General features: G+C 48.7%; 1 protein-coding gene across 1 annotated transcript in view; it reads left to right on the top strand.

Moving 5' to 3' along the window:
- Positions 1-1,612, top strand: part of LOC123022482 (zinc finger protein 501-like) — a 5,877-nt gene extending 4,265 nt beyond the window's left edge. Inside the window, exon 3 of the mRNA XM_044428180.1 lies at positions 1,575-1,612. Coding sequence (XP_044284115.1) covers positions 1,575-1,612 — 38 coding nt within the window. The remainder of the gene's footprint in view (positions 1-1,574) is intronic.
- Positions 1,613-12,493: the final 10,881 nt, after the last annotated feature.

The raw sequence follows: 12,493 nt of genomic DNA, 5'->3' as shown, positions 1-12,493 counted from the left end.
TCCCCGTCAGCAACCTGGCAGCTCTATTTTGCACCAATTGAAGTGTTCGGACCGTCTTCAGGGGAAGCCCCACATAAAGCGCGTTACAGAAGTCTAGGCAGGAAGTCACCAGCGCGTGTGTCACCGTCTCCAGGCAGTCGTACTCCGGGTAGGGGCACAGCTGATTAATCAGCCGAAGCTGAAGGAAGGCGCTCCTCGCCACCGCTTTCACCTGAGCTTCCAATGAAAGCTCCGTGTCGAGGAGCACTCCTAAGCTGTGGACCTTGTCCCTAATTTTAATGGTTCTGCAGTTACTTTTGCTTTGTTTTGTTTTGACTTAATCTGATTTATTTAATGTTTATTCCTTGTTTTACACTGTGCTATTGTTTTAATTGTTATTGGACGTTATTAGATGCTTTTTAAATTGTTGTAAGTCATCCTGAGATATTTATATAAAGGACGGCATACAAGTTTTCAATAAATAAATAAATAAAATTTGAAAATGAGAGTGATTTACTGCTATTCCTGCTCAGACTCATGCGATCCAGCATGACAGATCTCCCTTGAGTCCACTGATGGAAACACCTGATTCAAGATCAAGATGAGTTGCTGACACACATCCAGAGGCCAAAGGGAAGGCGCATCCATGGCTCCTCTGCCACTGAGCACTTGGGGAAGGTTTAGTGCATGGGGCAACCTCTCATCCCCCCTAGATGCAAAGCCATGGCTGCCCAGGCTCTGTCTCGACTTGGAAAGCTGCAGGGTCTGTCACTTGCAAAGGAGATCCTAGTTCTTCTAATCCTTTATCGAATTAGCCACAAGAGCAGGCTGGAGGCTTTGACTGGCAGATCAAGAGCCACACCACTCTTCCTGCTGCTGCTTCACCGAGGCCTCCCGGGGGACGCTCAAGGCCAGGTGCCACTGGAGCTGGGAAAGGGATGAAGCTCACCCCCGGAATTACTACATGCCAGGCGACTATGTCATCAGTGCGGGCATCTCTGCAGAGCGCGTTCAATTCATGCCGCACATGTCCCTGCCTCCAGGTGTCCCAAGAGGGGCTGTTTCCTTCCCTGGGAGTGGCAAGCAGACAATCAGAGTCTGGGAGCATCTCGCTTAGAATCCCAGCTCTTCCTGTAGACCAGGAGAGAGCGAGCAGTCAAAAAAGCCGCTGGACCACTGGATGGGACTGGAATTAAAGGAGCACGGAGCGTGGACAGCCAGTTTGCAGAGGAGTTGAACAGCGAGTCATGTTTCCATCAGTTGTCACAGCCGAGGATGCAGAGTGGAGACTGAGACTTAAGCCGGGTGGGAGCAGCCAGAGAAGAAATGCTCCATATCACTGGGACAATGGAAGCCACTGAATCCACAGCTCCAGGCGGGACCATCCTGGATTTCCCAGGGAACTCAGATCGGAAACTGCTGAGCTTCCCCCTGCACTGTTGCACACCTCCCAGCTCGGATGGTTTTCAGAGGGCTGGAAATGTTTGGGGGCCCCGGCTGCCCAGCCTGCTCTCCCCACCACTGGGGGCTTCCTCCAGCCCCTCTGTGCCCCCCCTCACTCTGGGACCCATCCCACCCCTGGTTCTCCTGCACAGGGCTCTGCAGTGGGAGTGTGGTGCTTGGGGGTGACTGAGGGGGTTGGGCAGAGCCTGGGAGGGAGAAACTGAGCTTCCCCTTAGGATCCCAGACAGTGCTGTGGGAGGGATTTAGGGAAGGGGGTCCAGTTCACAGAGAACCGAGTTGTGACTGGGGGGAGTCACACCCCAATACCATGAAGCATTAGAAGGTTGTGAGAGACAGAGGTGAGGAGAAAGCTGAATGCAGAAGGGAAAGGCTGTGCGGAGAGACACGAAGGCAAGGCTGGTGGAAGTGCATTCAGAAGAGGAAGGAGGATCTGAGAGTGAGGAGTGTTTGTGAAGGGAAAGTGTGATACTCATTGGGAAGCTGTTATTATGCATTGTTTAATTCACAAAGTAAATAAGTCTATGAATGTCATGAAACCAATCCACTTGTTTCACCACTGAATATCTATTTTGTTGATGGCTGACCCCGAGTCACAGGTGCTTGAATAGAGGCTCATCCTCAGGACCACGTAGTCCAGCCAAGGAGCCTTGCAGTCTGGGCACAACATTGAGCGAGAGGTTAACCAGCAGGACTGGAAGGGAATTCCGGGTGGCAGCGTTACGTACGCAGAGAACGAGGAGGAGACATCGAGAAAGGGAGAGACAGAGCATGTCCAAAGAAAGGCGGGAGAGAACCCGCAACACAAGGCCCCCCATCATGCAAGTGTGCAGTTGCGTCCCTATTCCTAGATGGAGAACTCGGCATTTGTCCCCAGTCGGCCAAGTGCTGCAGCCCATTGGGATCACTCTGAATTCTTTGTTTACACCAGGGCATTAGCATTCCCCCATTTCTGGCATCTGGATGTTTGACCACCAGCATCCCCTGCACCTCCTTGTCCAAGTCCCTGATGCGAATCTTGCAGAGCTGTTGGCCCAGCCTTCCCAGACTGAGAAGGTGCCACTCCAAGTCGGATCCGGTAGCCAGCAAGAACCCACCTGGCTGTTATTCTGTCATGGCAGCCTTCAGCTCTAGCGTGCTCCAAAGGTCGGGGCACTCCACCAAAAGCCATGTTGAAGTCCCTCCCACAGGCCTTTCTGCCTGAGTAATGCTCAGTGTAATCCCCAAGAGTGCTGAAGGTATTGAGTGTCGTGTGCTAGACGTCCCCTGCAAGCAAGACAGTCACTCCAGCACTTTTTGTAAGAGTCTTTATTCCACACAGAAAAATCCAAACTTTCCCCAGCCTCTGGGCATACAAAAGATGTGTTGACGCCTCTCTGCCCCACTTCACCCAAAGCTTTGCTTATGAACCCTTGGGGGCCGGTCTCTGGAAGGTGGGGTGCTGTGGAAACAGGTGCTCCTGCACTCTGCACTCTGAGCCCCTCTCTGGTTCTTGGGTCCATGTCTTGAGGAGGCTCGTGTTCCCCATCTGAGAAATCTCCCCACTCCCAGTCCTCGTCTGCCTCATTCCCACAGCCAGGAGGGGGACTGAGTCCCACTGGTGTCCTTCAGCTATTCTCATCCAGAGAAGACTCGGATGGAGCGTGTGCGCCAGTGCCTGTTACAAGAGCAATTCTGTTAACGGAATGTGAGCTGTTCTGGTTCAGCCGTCCCCACCTCATCCTCAGAGTCGGAGCTATCAGTCCCACCAAGACAGGACATCCCTCGTGTGTGCCTGGGAATCTCATCCAAATGTGCGTGCTCAACATTGAAACCGCCTCTGAATAGATTGCTATTGTGCTTTCCTCCATCCCTGCAATGCTTTCCCTATTCTGTGCCTTTCAACGCGCTCTCTCCGGGGTGGATTGGTCAACATTTTTAAATTATTTTCTCTACAATCTAACATTGAAATAACAATTATTTAAGACATCGGACATACTGGGTTGACATCTTATTCTTTTTTAACAATCAATAACCATATTTTCTATGCATAGTCCCGTTTCTCTAAATAAAAAGAGTTCCAAGTTTGATAGAAGTATGTCTGTTCCTTCTCCTTCAAAGACAAGGTCAATTTGTCCATTTCTGTGCAATCCAAAATCTTTTTTAAGATCAGCTCTTCAGTAGATGGCTCTTCGTTCCTCCAGTGTTGGGCAAATGTAATCCTAGCCTCAGTAATTGCATGTAAAGTCAGATATATAGCTTGTTTATCAAAGTCATCAGGAATAATGCCTAATAGAAAAACTTCAGGTTTAAATGTTAAAGGTTTTTGTAGCATTTCCTCAAGCCATTTATGTATTTTAACCTAGTATTTTTTTGCCTTAACACAAGTCCACCACATATGATAAAAAGTACCAGGTTTGTGTTTACATTTCCAACATCTACTTGACATATTTGGGAACATTTTTGCTAGTCTATTTGGCAATAGATACCATCTGTAAACCATTTTATAAAGGTTTTCTTTATATGAAGTTGCTAAAGTTATCTTAATATTTCTTTCCCACAGCTTTTGCCATTTCTGTAACTCAATATCATATCCAAAATTTTGTGCCCATGTTATCATAGTTTCCTTAACTTGTTCATCTTCCATTTTTATGTCCAAAAGAATGTTATACAATCTTTTAATCATTTTTTCATCTGATTTTAAAATCATTTGATCAAATGTTGTTAATTCTTTATAAAAACCATACATTCTATAATCTTTAACATATCCTGATTGTATTTGAACCTTGTGCCACCAAGAAATGTCAATACCCTGCTCCTGTTGTTCTTGATTTGGTTTCAATTTTCCATCATTATCCAAAATATCATCATATCTCACAATCATATTAAAATTCAATGCATTTGGATATGTAAGAGCTTCCATAGGAGAAAGCCATCTCGGCAACTTAGTATAAAGCTTTGTCTTTAGATTTTCCCAAAGAAGAAGGGGACAGCAGAGAATGAAGTGGCTGGATGGAGTCAGTGAAGCAGTGGACTCTTAGCTTAAGTGGACTCAGGGGGATGGTGGAGAACAGGAAGGCCTGGAGGAATGTTGTCCATGGGGTCGCGCTGGGTCAGACATGACTTCACAACTAACAACTACAACAACTCTCCTCCTGAATTCCCATGCTTTCAGTAATGAAGATAAGGTAGTTATGCATTATACTGGAAAATATTAGCAAACAAGAAATGTATTTGATGCTACGTTTAATCACAGTGGTGAGGATTGCGCTTGCTCAATACTGGAAGAGTGAGGAATTACCCACTGAGGAATTGATTTTGAAAAAGATTCTGGACTGTGCAGAAATGGACAGATTGATTCTATTACTGAAGGAGAGAGAAGATACTGACTTCTATCAAACTTGGGACCTTTTTTATGATTGGCTGGAGAAACGGGACTTGGCTTAGATTTAAAGATGTTTTTAAATTTTTATAAATTGATTTGAATATGATTATAGAATGTTGAAAGATATGTTATAGGGGAATGACCCAGTACGTCTGATGTATTTGAAGACTGATGCTTTTAGTTTAAAATCTTAATAAAAACTTTTTTAAAAAAATAATGAAGATAAGATGAAGATTCCGTTCTGAAGCCCTTTCCACATTCCATGCACTTATACAGCCTCTATCCTGTGTGGATTCATTGATGGGTTGTAAGACTCCCACTTAAATGGCAGCTTCTTCCAGATTGCATGTTTTTAAAAGGCTTTCTGACAGTATGTGTCCTTTGATGGCTCACGAAATGATCACTCCGGTAGATGTTGATTCCACGCTATACACATTTATATGGCCTCTACCCAGTGTGAGCTCTTTGATGTTTCATAAGAGAATGACTACAGCTGAAGCTATTTCCACATTCAATTCATTTAATTAGCTACTCCCTAGTGTGGATTCTCTGATGTCTTCTAAGACTTCCACTTTCAATGAAGCTCTTTCCACATTCCATGCATCTATAGGGCCTCTCCCCAGTGTGGGTTATTTTATGCTTCATAAGATTATTGCTCTGGATGAAGCTCCTTCCACACGGCATGCATTTGTATGGCTTCTCCCCAGTGTGGGTTATTTGATGTAGAGAAAGTTTCCACGTTGACTGAAGCTCTTTCCACATTCCATGCAAGTGTACGGCCTCTCTCACCAGTGTGGGTCCTTTGATGCTTTACAATTATCTATTTTGATTGAAGTTCTTTCCACATTCTATACATGTAAAAGGCTTTTCACTGGTGTGGGAAATGTGATGCCTTGTAAGATGACATCGCCGGCTGAAGCTGATTCCACATTCCATGCATGAATAAGGCCTCTCCCCAGTGTGCATTCTTTGATGTCTTCTTTCACTTTCACTGAAGATCCTTCCACATTCCACACATTTATATGTGCTCTGCCCAGTGTGCATTCTTTGATGTCTTCTAAATTTCCACTTAACTTTTTTTCACTTAAGTTTTTTTCATATTCAATGCAGTTATATGGCTTCTCCCCAGTTTGGGTTGTTCGATGCTTACTAAGAGACTGACTGTGGCTGAAGCGCATTTCATATTCGACGCATTTAGATGGCTTCTCCTCAGTATGGGTTCTTTGATGCCTTGTAAGATTTCCATATTGATTGAAGCTCTTTCCACTTTCCATGCATGTATAGGGCCTATCCCCAGTGTGGGTTCTTTGATGTGCCTTGACTAAGTCTGAAGCTCTTTCCACAGTAGATACAATTGAATGGCTTCTCCCCATTGTGGCTTCTTTGATTTTTCATAATGCCTCCACGGTCACTGAAACTCTCCACATTCCATGCATCTGTATGGCCTCTTGCCAAAGTGGGTTCTGTGGTAGTGAGAAAGGAATACTAATTTTCAAGGGTGCTACATGCATAGAAAAAGTTCAGATCAAAGGACTTCAGAGATAGCAGGTTCCATCTGTCAAGCACAAATTAGGATGGTGGACCAAAATGCACATGCACAGACAGCTCTGCACCAAATCTCAAGGACTGTCACAGGGAAGGGGTGATGCAGGCCCTTGCAGGGCGGACAAGTCGCTCACAACCAGGCCTTCTTCTAGACCTTAGCTTTTTCGCTCAGGAATTTTTGCACCCTTACCAGGGGATGCCTGGATCTGGACTTGGGTGTAGCCCCGTGCTGGGGGCTCAGAGCTTCTGGGGTGCCAAAGAAGCCGTCTGCCAAATCTAGAATTTCTGTCAAGGAGAGATGCTGATCACTTGCAGCACCTACCCTGCACTGGGGAACAGCAACCATCAATGCATGAGGCTCGACCTGCTGCAACAGATGGCCGCTGCGGCTTACAGAAAAACCTCCCTTGGTGGTTAGCTTATAAGGTAAAGAAGGAAAGAGAGAAGAGACTAATATATAAATTGAAGGATGGAGAAGGACGACTGCTGATCACTTGCAGCACCTACCCTGTACTGGGGAACAGCAACCATCAATCCGTGAGGCTCAACCTGCTGCAACAGACGGACAGCAAAGGCCGCTGTTGCTTACAGGAAAAGCCTCCCTTGGTAGAGGTGGGAGATTTGATGGCATCCAGATCACAGCTGTGTCGCCGTGAGAAGCGCACCCTGCCCAGCTCCATCCATGAGCGCAATACAAGCCACCAGGAGTTGCGACTGGCCTTGAAAGCCATGGATTGATGGACTGACAGGCTCGGGTGATGGTGATGGGCAGAGGCTGTGCTGCCGTGGATGGCAATCACAACAGGCAGCACCTCTCTCTGATTGCCTTGATTGATTGATTGATTGATTGATTTATATCCTGCCTTTTCCTACAAAGGGCTCAAGGCAGCTTACATCATTCTCCTCCTCCATCTTATCCCCACAACAACAACCCTGTGAGGTAGGTTGGGCTGAGAGGCTATGACTGGCCCAAAGTCACCCAGTTGGCTCCATGGCTGAGTGGGGACTAGAGCCCAGATCGCCTGAGTCCCAGTCCCACGCTCCTAACCACTACACCACACTGGCCCAGGTCACAGACCTGCCGGGGAGCCTGGTGACCCACTTATGGGGCTGTCCTGAGGAACACTCTGGGGTGCAGTGGGAGCTGTGAGGGAGGGCAGAGCCGGCTGGCTCGAAAAGAGGAGGAAACACCCGCCCATCAGCTGCCAGCGCTGCAAAGGAAGTGCCATCCATGCAAGGCCTTTGGTTCCCTTCAGCTCAGCGGAGCACCAGCAGGATCCGCCAGAAGCGCCTGCTGGAATCACGCCGCGCCCCCCACCCACGGCCCCCATCTTGCGTGGCACCAGCACCGAAGGACATGCGGCTGCTCCGGCAAGGAAAGTCCAGCTGCTCTCCCGCAGCGCAGCGATCGCACTCGCGCCTGTGCAGCACTGGTCATTCCGCCACCAGGGAGCTCCTGGGGGAAGAATCTCCCCCCTCCTCCTGCCCCATGCAGACCCGCTCCCCACACCGTGCCTGGTGCCCCAGAACATCCCGCAATTCCTCTCCGGGAGAGGAAGATCGTGCAAAGCAAACTCTACGGCGCTTTGCACCCGGGGAGTACGGGTCAGGCCGGGAGATCTGCCCTGCAAAACCAAGAGAGGGGCCCCCCTCCCCCGCTCTGCTTATTCTCCCCGGGCTCCCAGGCCGCCACCTCCGCCCTCCAGCCCACCTTGACTTTCTCCGAGCCCGTCTCGCTGCCGGGACTACCAGGACCGGGGCGTCCGCGGGGCTCCGCTCGCCCCTTTCCCGCCCCTCCAGGCAGCGCAGGGATCTTCCTCGCGCACTCCGGGACCGGGAGCCGGAGCGGAAACGAAGCGAGGCCCCTGCTGCCCGCCCACCAGGAACTGCTTCCTCGGGAGGGCCGGAAAAGCCGGATCCCGGAGTCCCCTTGCATGCGCCGCATGTCCCTGGCTCTGGACGGCGCGGTTTTCCGAACTGCACCCAAAGCGCGCAGCGCCTCCGCCTCCGCCAAGTGAGCCCCGACATCCGGGGTGGCATCGTTTGTGTGCACCCGCTATCAAAAGGAGGATCCAGAGAGTCCTAGACTGGTGCTCAAAAGGGGGAACGGGGCCCAGAAAGGTGGTTTGGGAGCAAATGTATAAGTGGGGTGACCCCCTGCATGATCGTCAGAGCCCCACCAGAAGGCCTGGCTCCATCAAAGGCCCCGTGGCTTGAATTTCTGGAGGGAACAAATGCTGATCTTGGTCAAGAGGGGGAAGGGTGTAGAGGAGGGGTCCTTGGGGGTTAAAGCATCCCACTTCTTTTGGAAGGGCCCTCAAGCTGGCAGAATCTCGGTTTTCAATTTGCGAGGAAATAGACACTCCGTCCGTGGGAAATGTCAACCGTTTCAACCTCTGCTGTTTGATAGATCAGGGCCCCAGTACCGGCAGTCGCGAAGGATAATCTGCAGCCAGCTTATGGTGGGGCTGGTGTAGCAACTCCCAGCAGCCACCCACACAAGCTGTTTTGAGGGTGAATTCGGGGCTTTTGTACTTTTTGACCTGTTGCATCCCAGTGTTTTTACCTAAGCAGCCCACTTCTGCATTTATCCTAAAGCCAAGCGTGGTTACAAGCAACCCTGTAACTGCTGATGCCAGCTCCTTGAACTTAACCTCGGAGCCAAACTGTCTAGCCAGTCCTGGAATTGTGAGGGTGTCACACCGAAATCCGCAATTAAGGCTCAAATGATCAGTTTCTTCCGAGGGCAATTAGGATTATTTACAATGGAACACAAGGATCCGTGGGTGCCCAACGCAGGAACACCCGATGCTTGCTTGCTTGCTTATTTATTTATTTATTTATTAAAACATTTTTATGCCACCCCATTCGCCGAAGCCTCGGGGCGGCTTACAACAATAAATTAAAATAACATTTAAAAATATATACATTAAATAAAATACAAATATACGATATAAAACATACAATATAAAACAAGCCTCCCTGGCCAGATAAAATTCAATAATATTAACATTTAAAATACTGCTTAAATAAAAAGGTCTTCGCCTGGCGCCGATAAACAAATAACGATAAACAAATAATTCCATTAGGGTTATACAGAATACACAAAAGGGGAGTGAATTCAATACCCAGGAAGGTGATTGGATACTTTGATATGGATAGGAAAGTGATTGGATGCACGTCACAGCACCATAAAGAAAAGGTTACATTTCACTCTAAACAGATGCCTTGGACAGGCCTTCTAAACTAGTTACCTTGAACAGGCTGGCCAAGTTAAGTAAACAAAAAGGTTACATAGGTGAACTTACAGGGTCAGGGAGGCACTTTAGCAAGCCTATAAATCACAGAGGTTACACTTTGACAGTTACCCACTAATGGAGTGGGGTCATCTGCTCTTCACCACCAGACACTGAAGTGTCTTCCAAGACCAGACTGTGTATTGATGTATTTACAGCCGGGCAGAGGGGCGGGATGGCCAAATCTGTTTTTCTGAGTACAAGGGGAAGCTGCTCCTAAGGCCTAACGCCCCAAAAGTCTTGTGGCCACTATGCTGAAAAAATTCAGAATGGTAGCCAACTGAAACTTCCTTGGGCAGCCACACAAAATCTGTACAAAATGTGTTATGATATCAGAGGTGTCAGTCAAAGAGTCTTAAATGTCATAGTTTGATGTATAAATGTGACGAAGTAATGCTTTTGTTGGTATGTAAGCTGTCCTGAGGCCATGCAAAGGATGGGATAGAAATGTTATAAATAAATAATAAATAAATAAAATATATCACCAGGCAGAGGCAAACTCAAGTACAAGTTTTCAGAACATGTACAGAGCATTTTATGATCTCCTAGTCATGGGCACTGGTTCAGAGCAATTGATGGCAGCATTCAGACATTACAATGAAAATCTGAGGTCAGCATGTACAGAACAAAGAATGCAAAGCAATCGGACATACAAGTGACAACAAGATGACAATATTTCCAACTGCTGTGCATTGACATTTCTGTCCAGTAAATTCTTACAGCTGCAGCCCATCTCTTGCTGTTTAAACATGGGAATGGAGGAATCTTTCCTGAAATCAGAATCTCAGCTGTGCATCCGGCCAGTGGGAAGGCTTTGAACCCGAGGAAGGAACACGCATCCCACTGACCGGCTCCAACGCAGGAAGTGCCCTGGGCCAGCTGACCAGGCATTTCTGGGCAAACTGAATTCCGGCAGGGATTGTGCAGCAGCTTCATAGCAGTGAGTTATTGTGTGTGGCTGGTGTTCCAGTGAAAAGAAGGCCAAATTCTTCCTGTCTGCCCTCCCTTATAGCTAGAGGGAACGAAAGGAGCTGGGGGTGGAGGGGGACACCAGCAGCGTCTGCCCACTTCCCACAACAGATTCCTGGGTCACACCGCACATTTAGAACATGTTTATTCCCCCCAAACAGTCGTTCCTTCTCTGGGAAATCTCAGCCCCGTTGTTTGCGGGCACAGTGTGCCATTAGCTGACCCCATTCCTCACCCAGGGAGGGACACTTTCCAGGGGACCTACAAATACACAACTGACCCGTGCAGCATCCTGGGAATTGCAGGTCTGACACGGGAATGTGAGTTTTTGAGCAACTGTTAGTCCCAGAAGTATTTGGTAGAAAGACTGGCTAAAGGAGAAAAGTCCCCTAATGAGACTGCGTTGGGCAGAAAACATGGGGGAAATGGGCCAGGGCTTTGGACAACGTTGATTGCCTCGTCTCCGCTTGGACTCCTTCATGCGTGATGCTTCCAGTGAGAGCAGGTTAAAAGATGATTGGACATTTTCAGAAACTGGACCCTGGACTCACGGAGGACCTGAAGACAAACAGGGGCACACAGAGAAGGCCACAGAATTGTGAACTGCCTTAGGAATTCCACAGGAGCCACACTGGGAGCAGAGCAGGGTAGAAACATCATAACAAACCCACTCTTTCCTAGTGAAGAAGATGTAACTTCTGCAGGCTCTCATCTCTTCACGCCAAAAAGAGATAATCCTATCTCACATTCACTATGAGAAATTCAAGCAAGGGGGTGACCCTGCGTATCATGAACACCCCCACTTATAAATATAACCCTAATGCACCTTTCTGGCTCCCGTTCCCCTTTAGAGCCCCATTCTAGGTCCCTCTGGATCCCCCTTTTGGTACCGGGCACACAGAAATGACACCACCCATGATTTTGGGGAGCACTTGTTCGAGGTGGATCCGCTCCGAGATTCCTGTGAGCCGTCCCAAGGCTATGTAGCAATGGGGACAGCATATAAAAACTTTAAATAAATAATTCCATTGGAATCGGAGAGACCCCCGTGCACAGCGGGGAGAAATGTGGCGCATCCAGCTGCGACTCCGGGATCCGGCTTTTCTGGTCCTCGCATTAGATTCTCATAAGGAGTGTGTGACCTACACCTTTCACATGTGCTGTGTACAGTAAGCAAGGTTCCCACTCCTGTGGGAATCTAAAGCCTGATGGATGATCTGAGGAGGAGCTGGGGCACCGATGCTAGCCTCCTGCTGGGGACCAGCTGCAAATGCAGATGGAGCTGAGCTTCACTGGCTAGCTCACCTGGCGCTCACTTCCTGCTGTGCAGCCCAGGAGGCCAAGCCCGCTCACCTGGAACTGGTGGGGATTATACTCAAGGCGCAAAGATTGGCCCATGGTTTTTAAAAAGTCAACGACGCTTTAGAACAGATTTTTATTTGTAGCCCTTAAGGAAGGAAATATCTCCCCGGTCACTTGGTGCTTCTCTGGAGCAAAACCCTCTGGCCTGTACCGAATTAGGGAAGGCTCTTCCCAGGGGAGTGGGTGGGGGAGCTTTGCTCTGTCGCTTCCTTTGCAAAGCTTCCTTTGCAAAACTCTCTCGCTGCTGTTGCAGCTGCAATGCTGCAAAGAGAAGGATTTCTCATCCCACCCAACCCCAACACAGGCGAGGGAGGCCCCTGAAGGGATCGTGGCCGCTGCGCAGGATTGTGCCTCCTTGGTTGTACAGGAGGCAACGCGGAGGGGGGAGGCTGAGTGTTAATTCAGCCTCTCCCCGTCCCCTGCCCCAAGTGGTACACTGAACCTGCGAGCTGCATCTGCTCGCCCGTCCTGGTAAAAGACAGACTCTGAGCACGTGCAGAGCTGCCGCCCATCTCCT

Source organism: Varanus komodoensis, unplaced genomic scaffold (assembly GCF_004798865.1).
Source record: "Varanus komodoensis strain SLA01 unplaced genomic scaffold, ASM479886v1 scaffold198, whole genome shotgun sequence".
Taxonomy (NCBI): Eukaryota; Metazoa; Chordata; class Lepidosauria; order Squamata; family Varanidae; genus Varanus; species Varanus komodoensis.
Note: the sequence above shows the minus strand (reverse complement) of the source record. Positions and strands in the feature narration are given on the sequence as shown.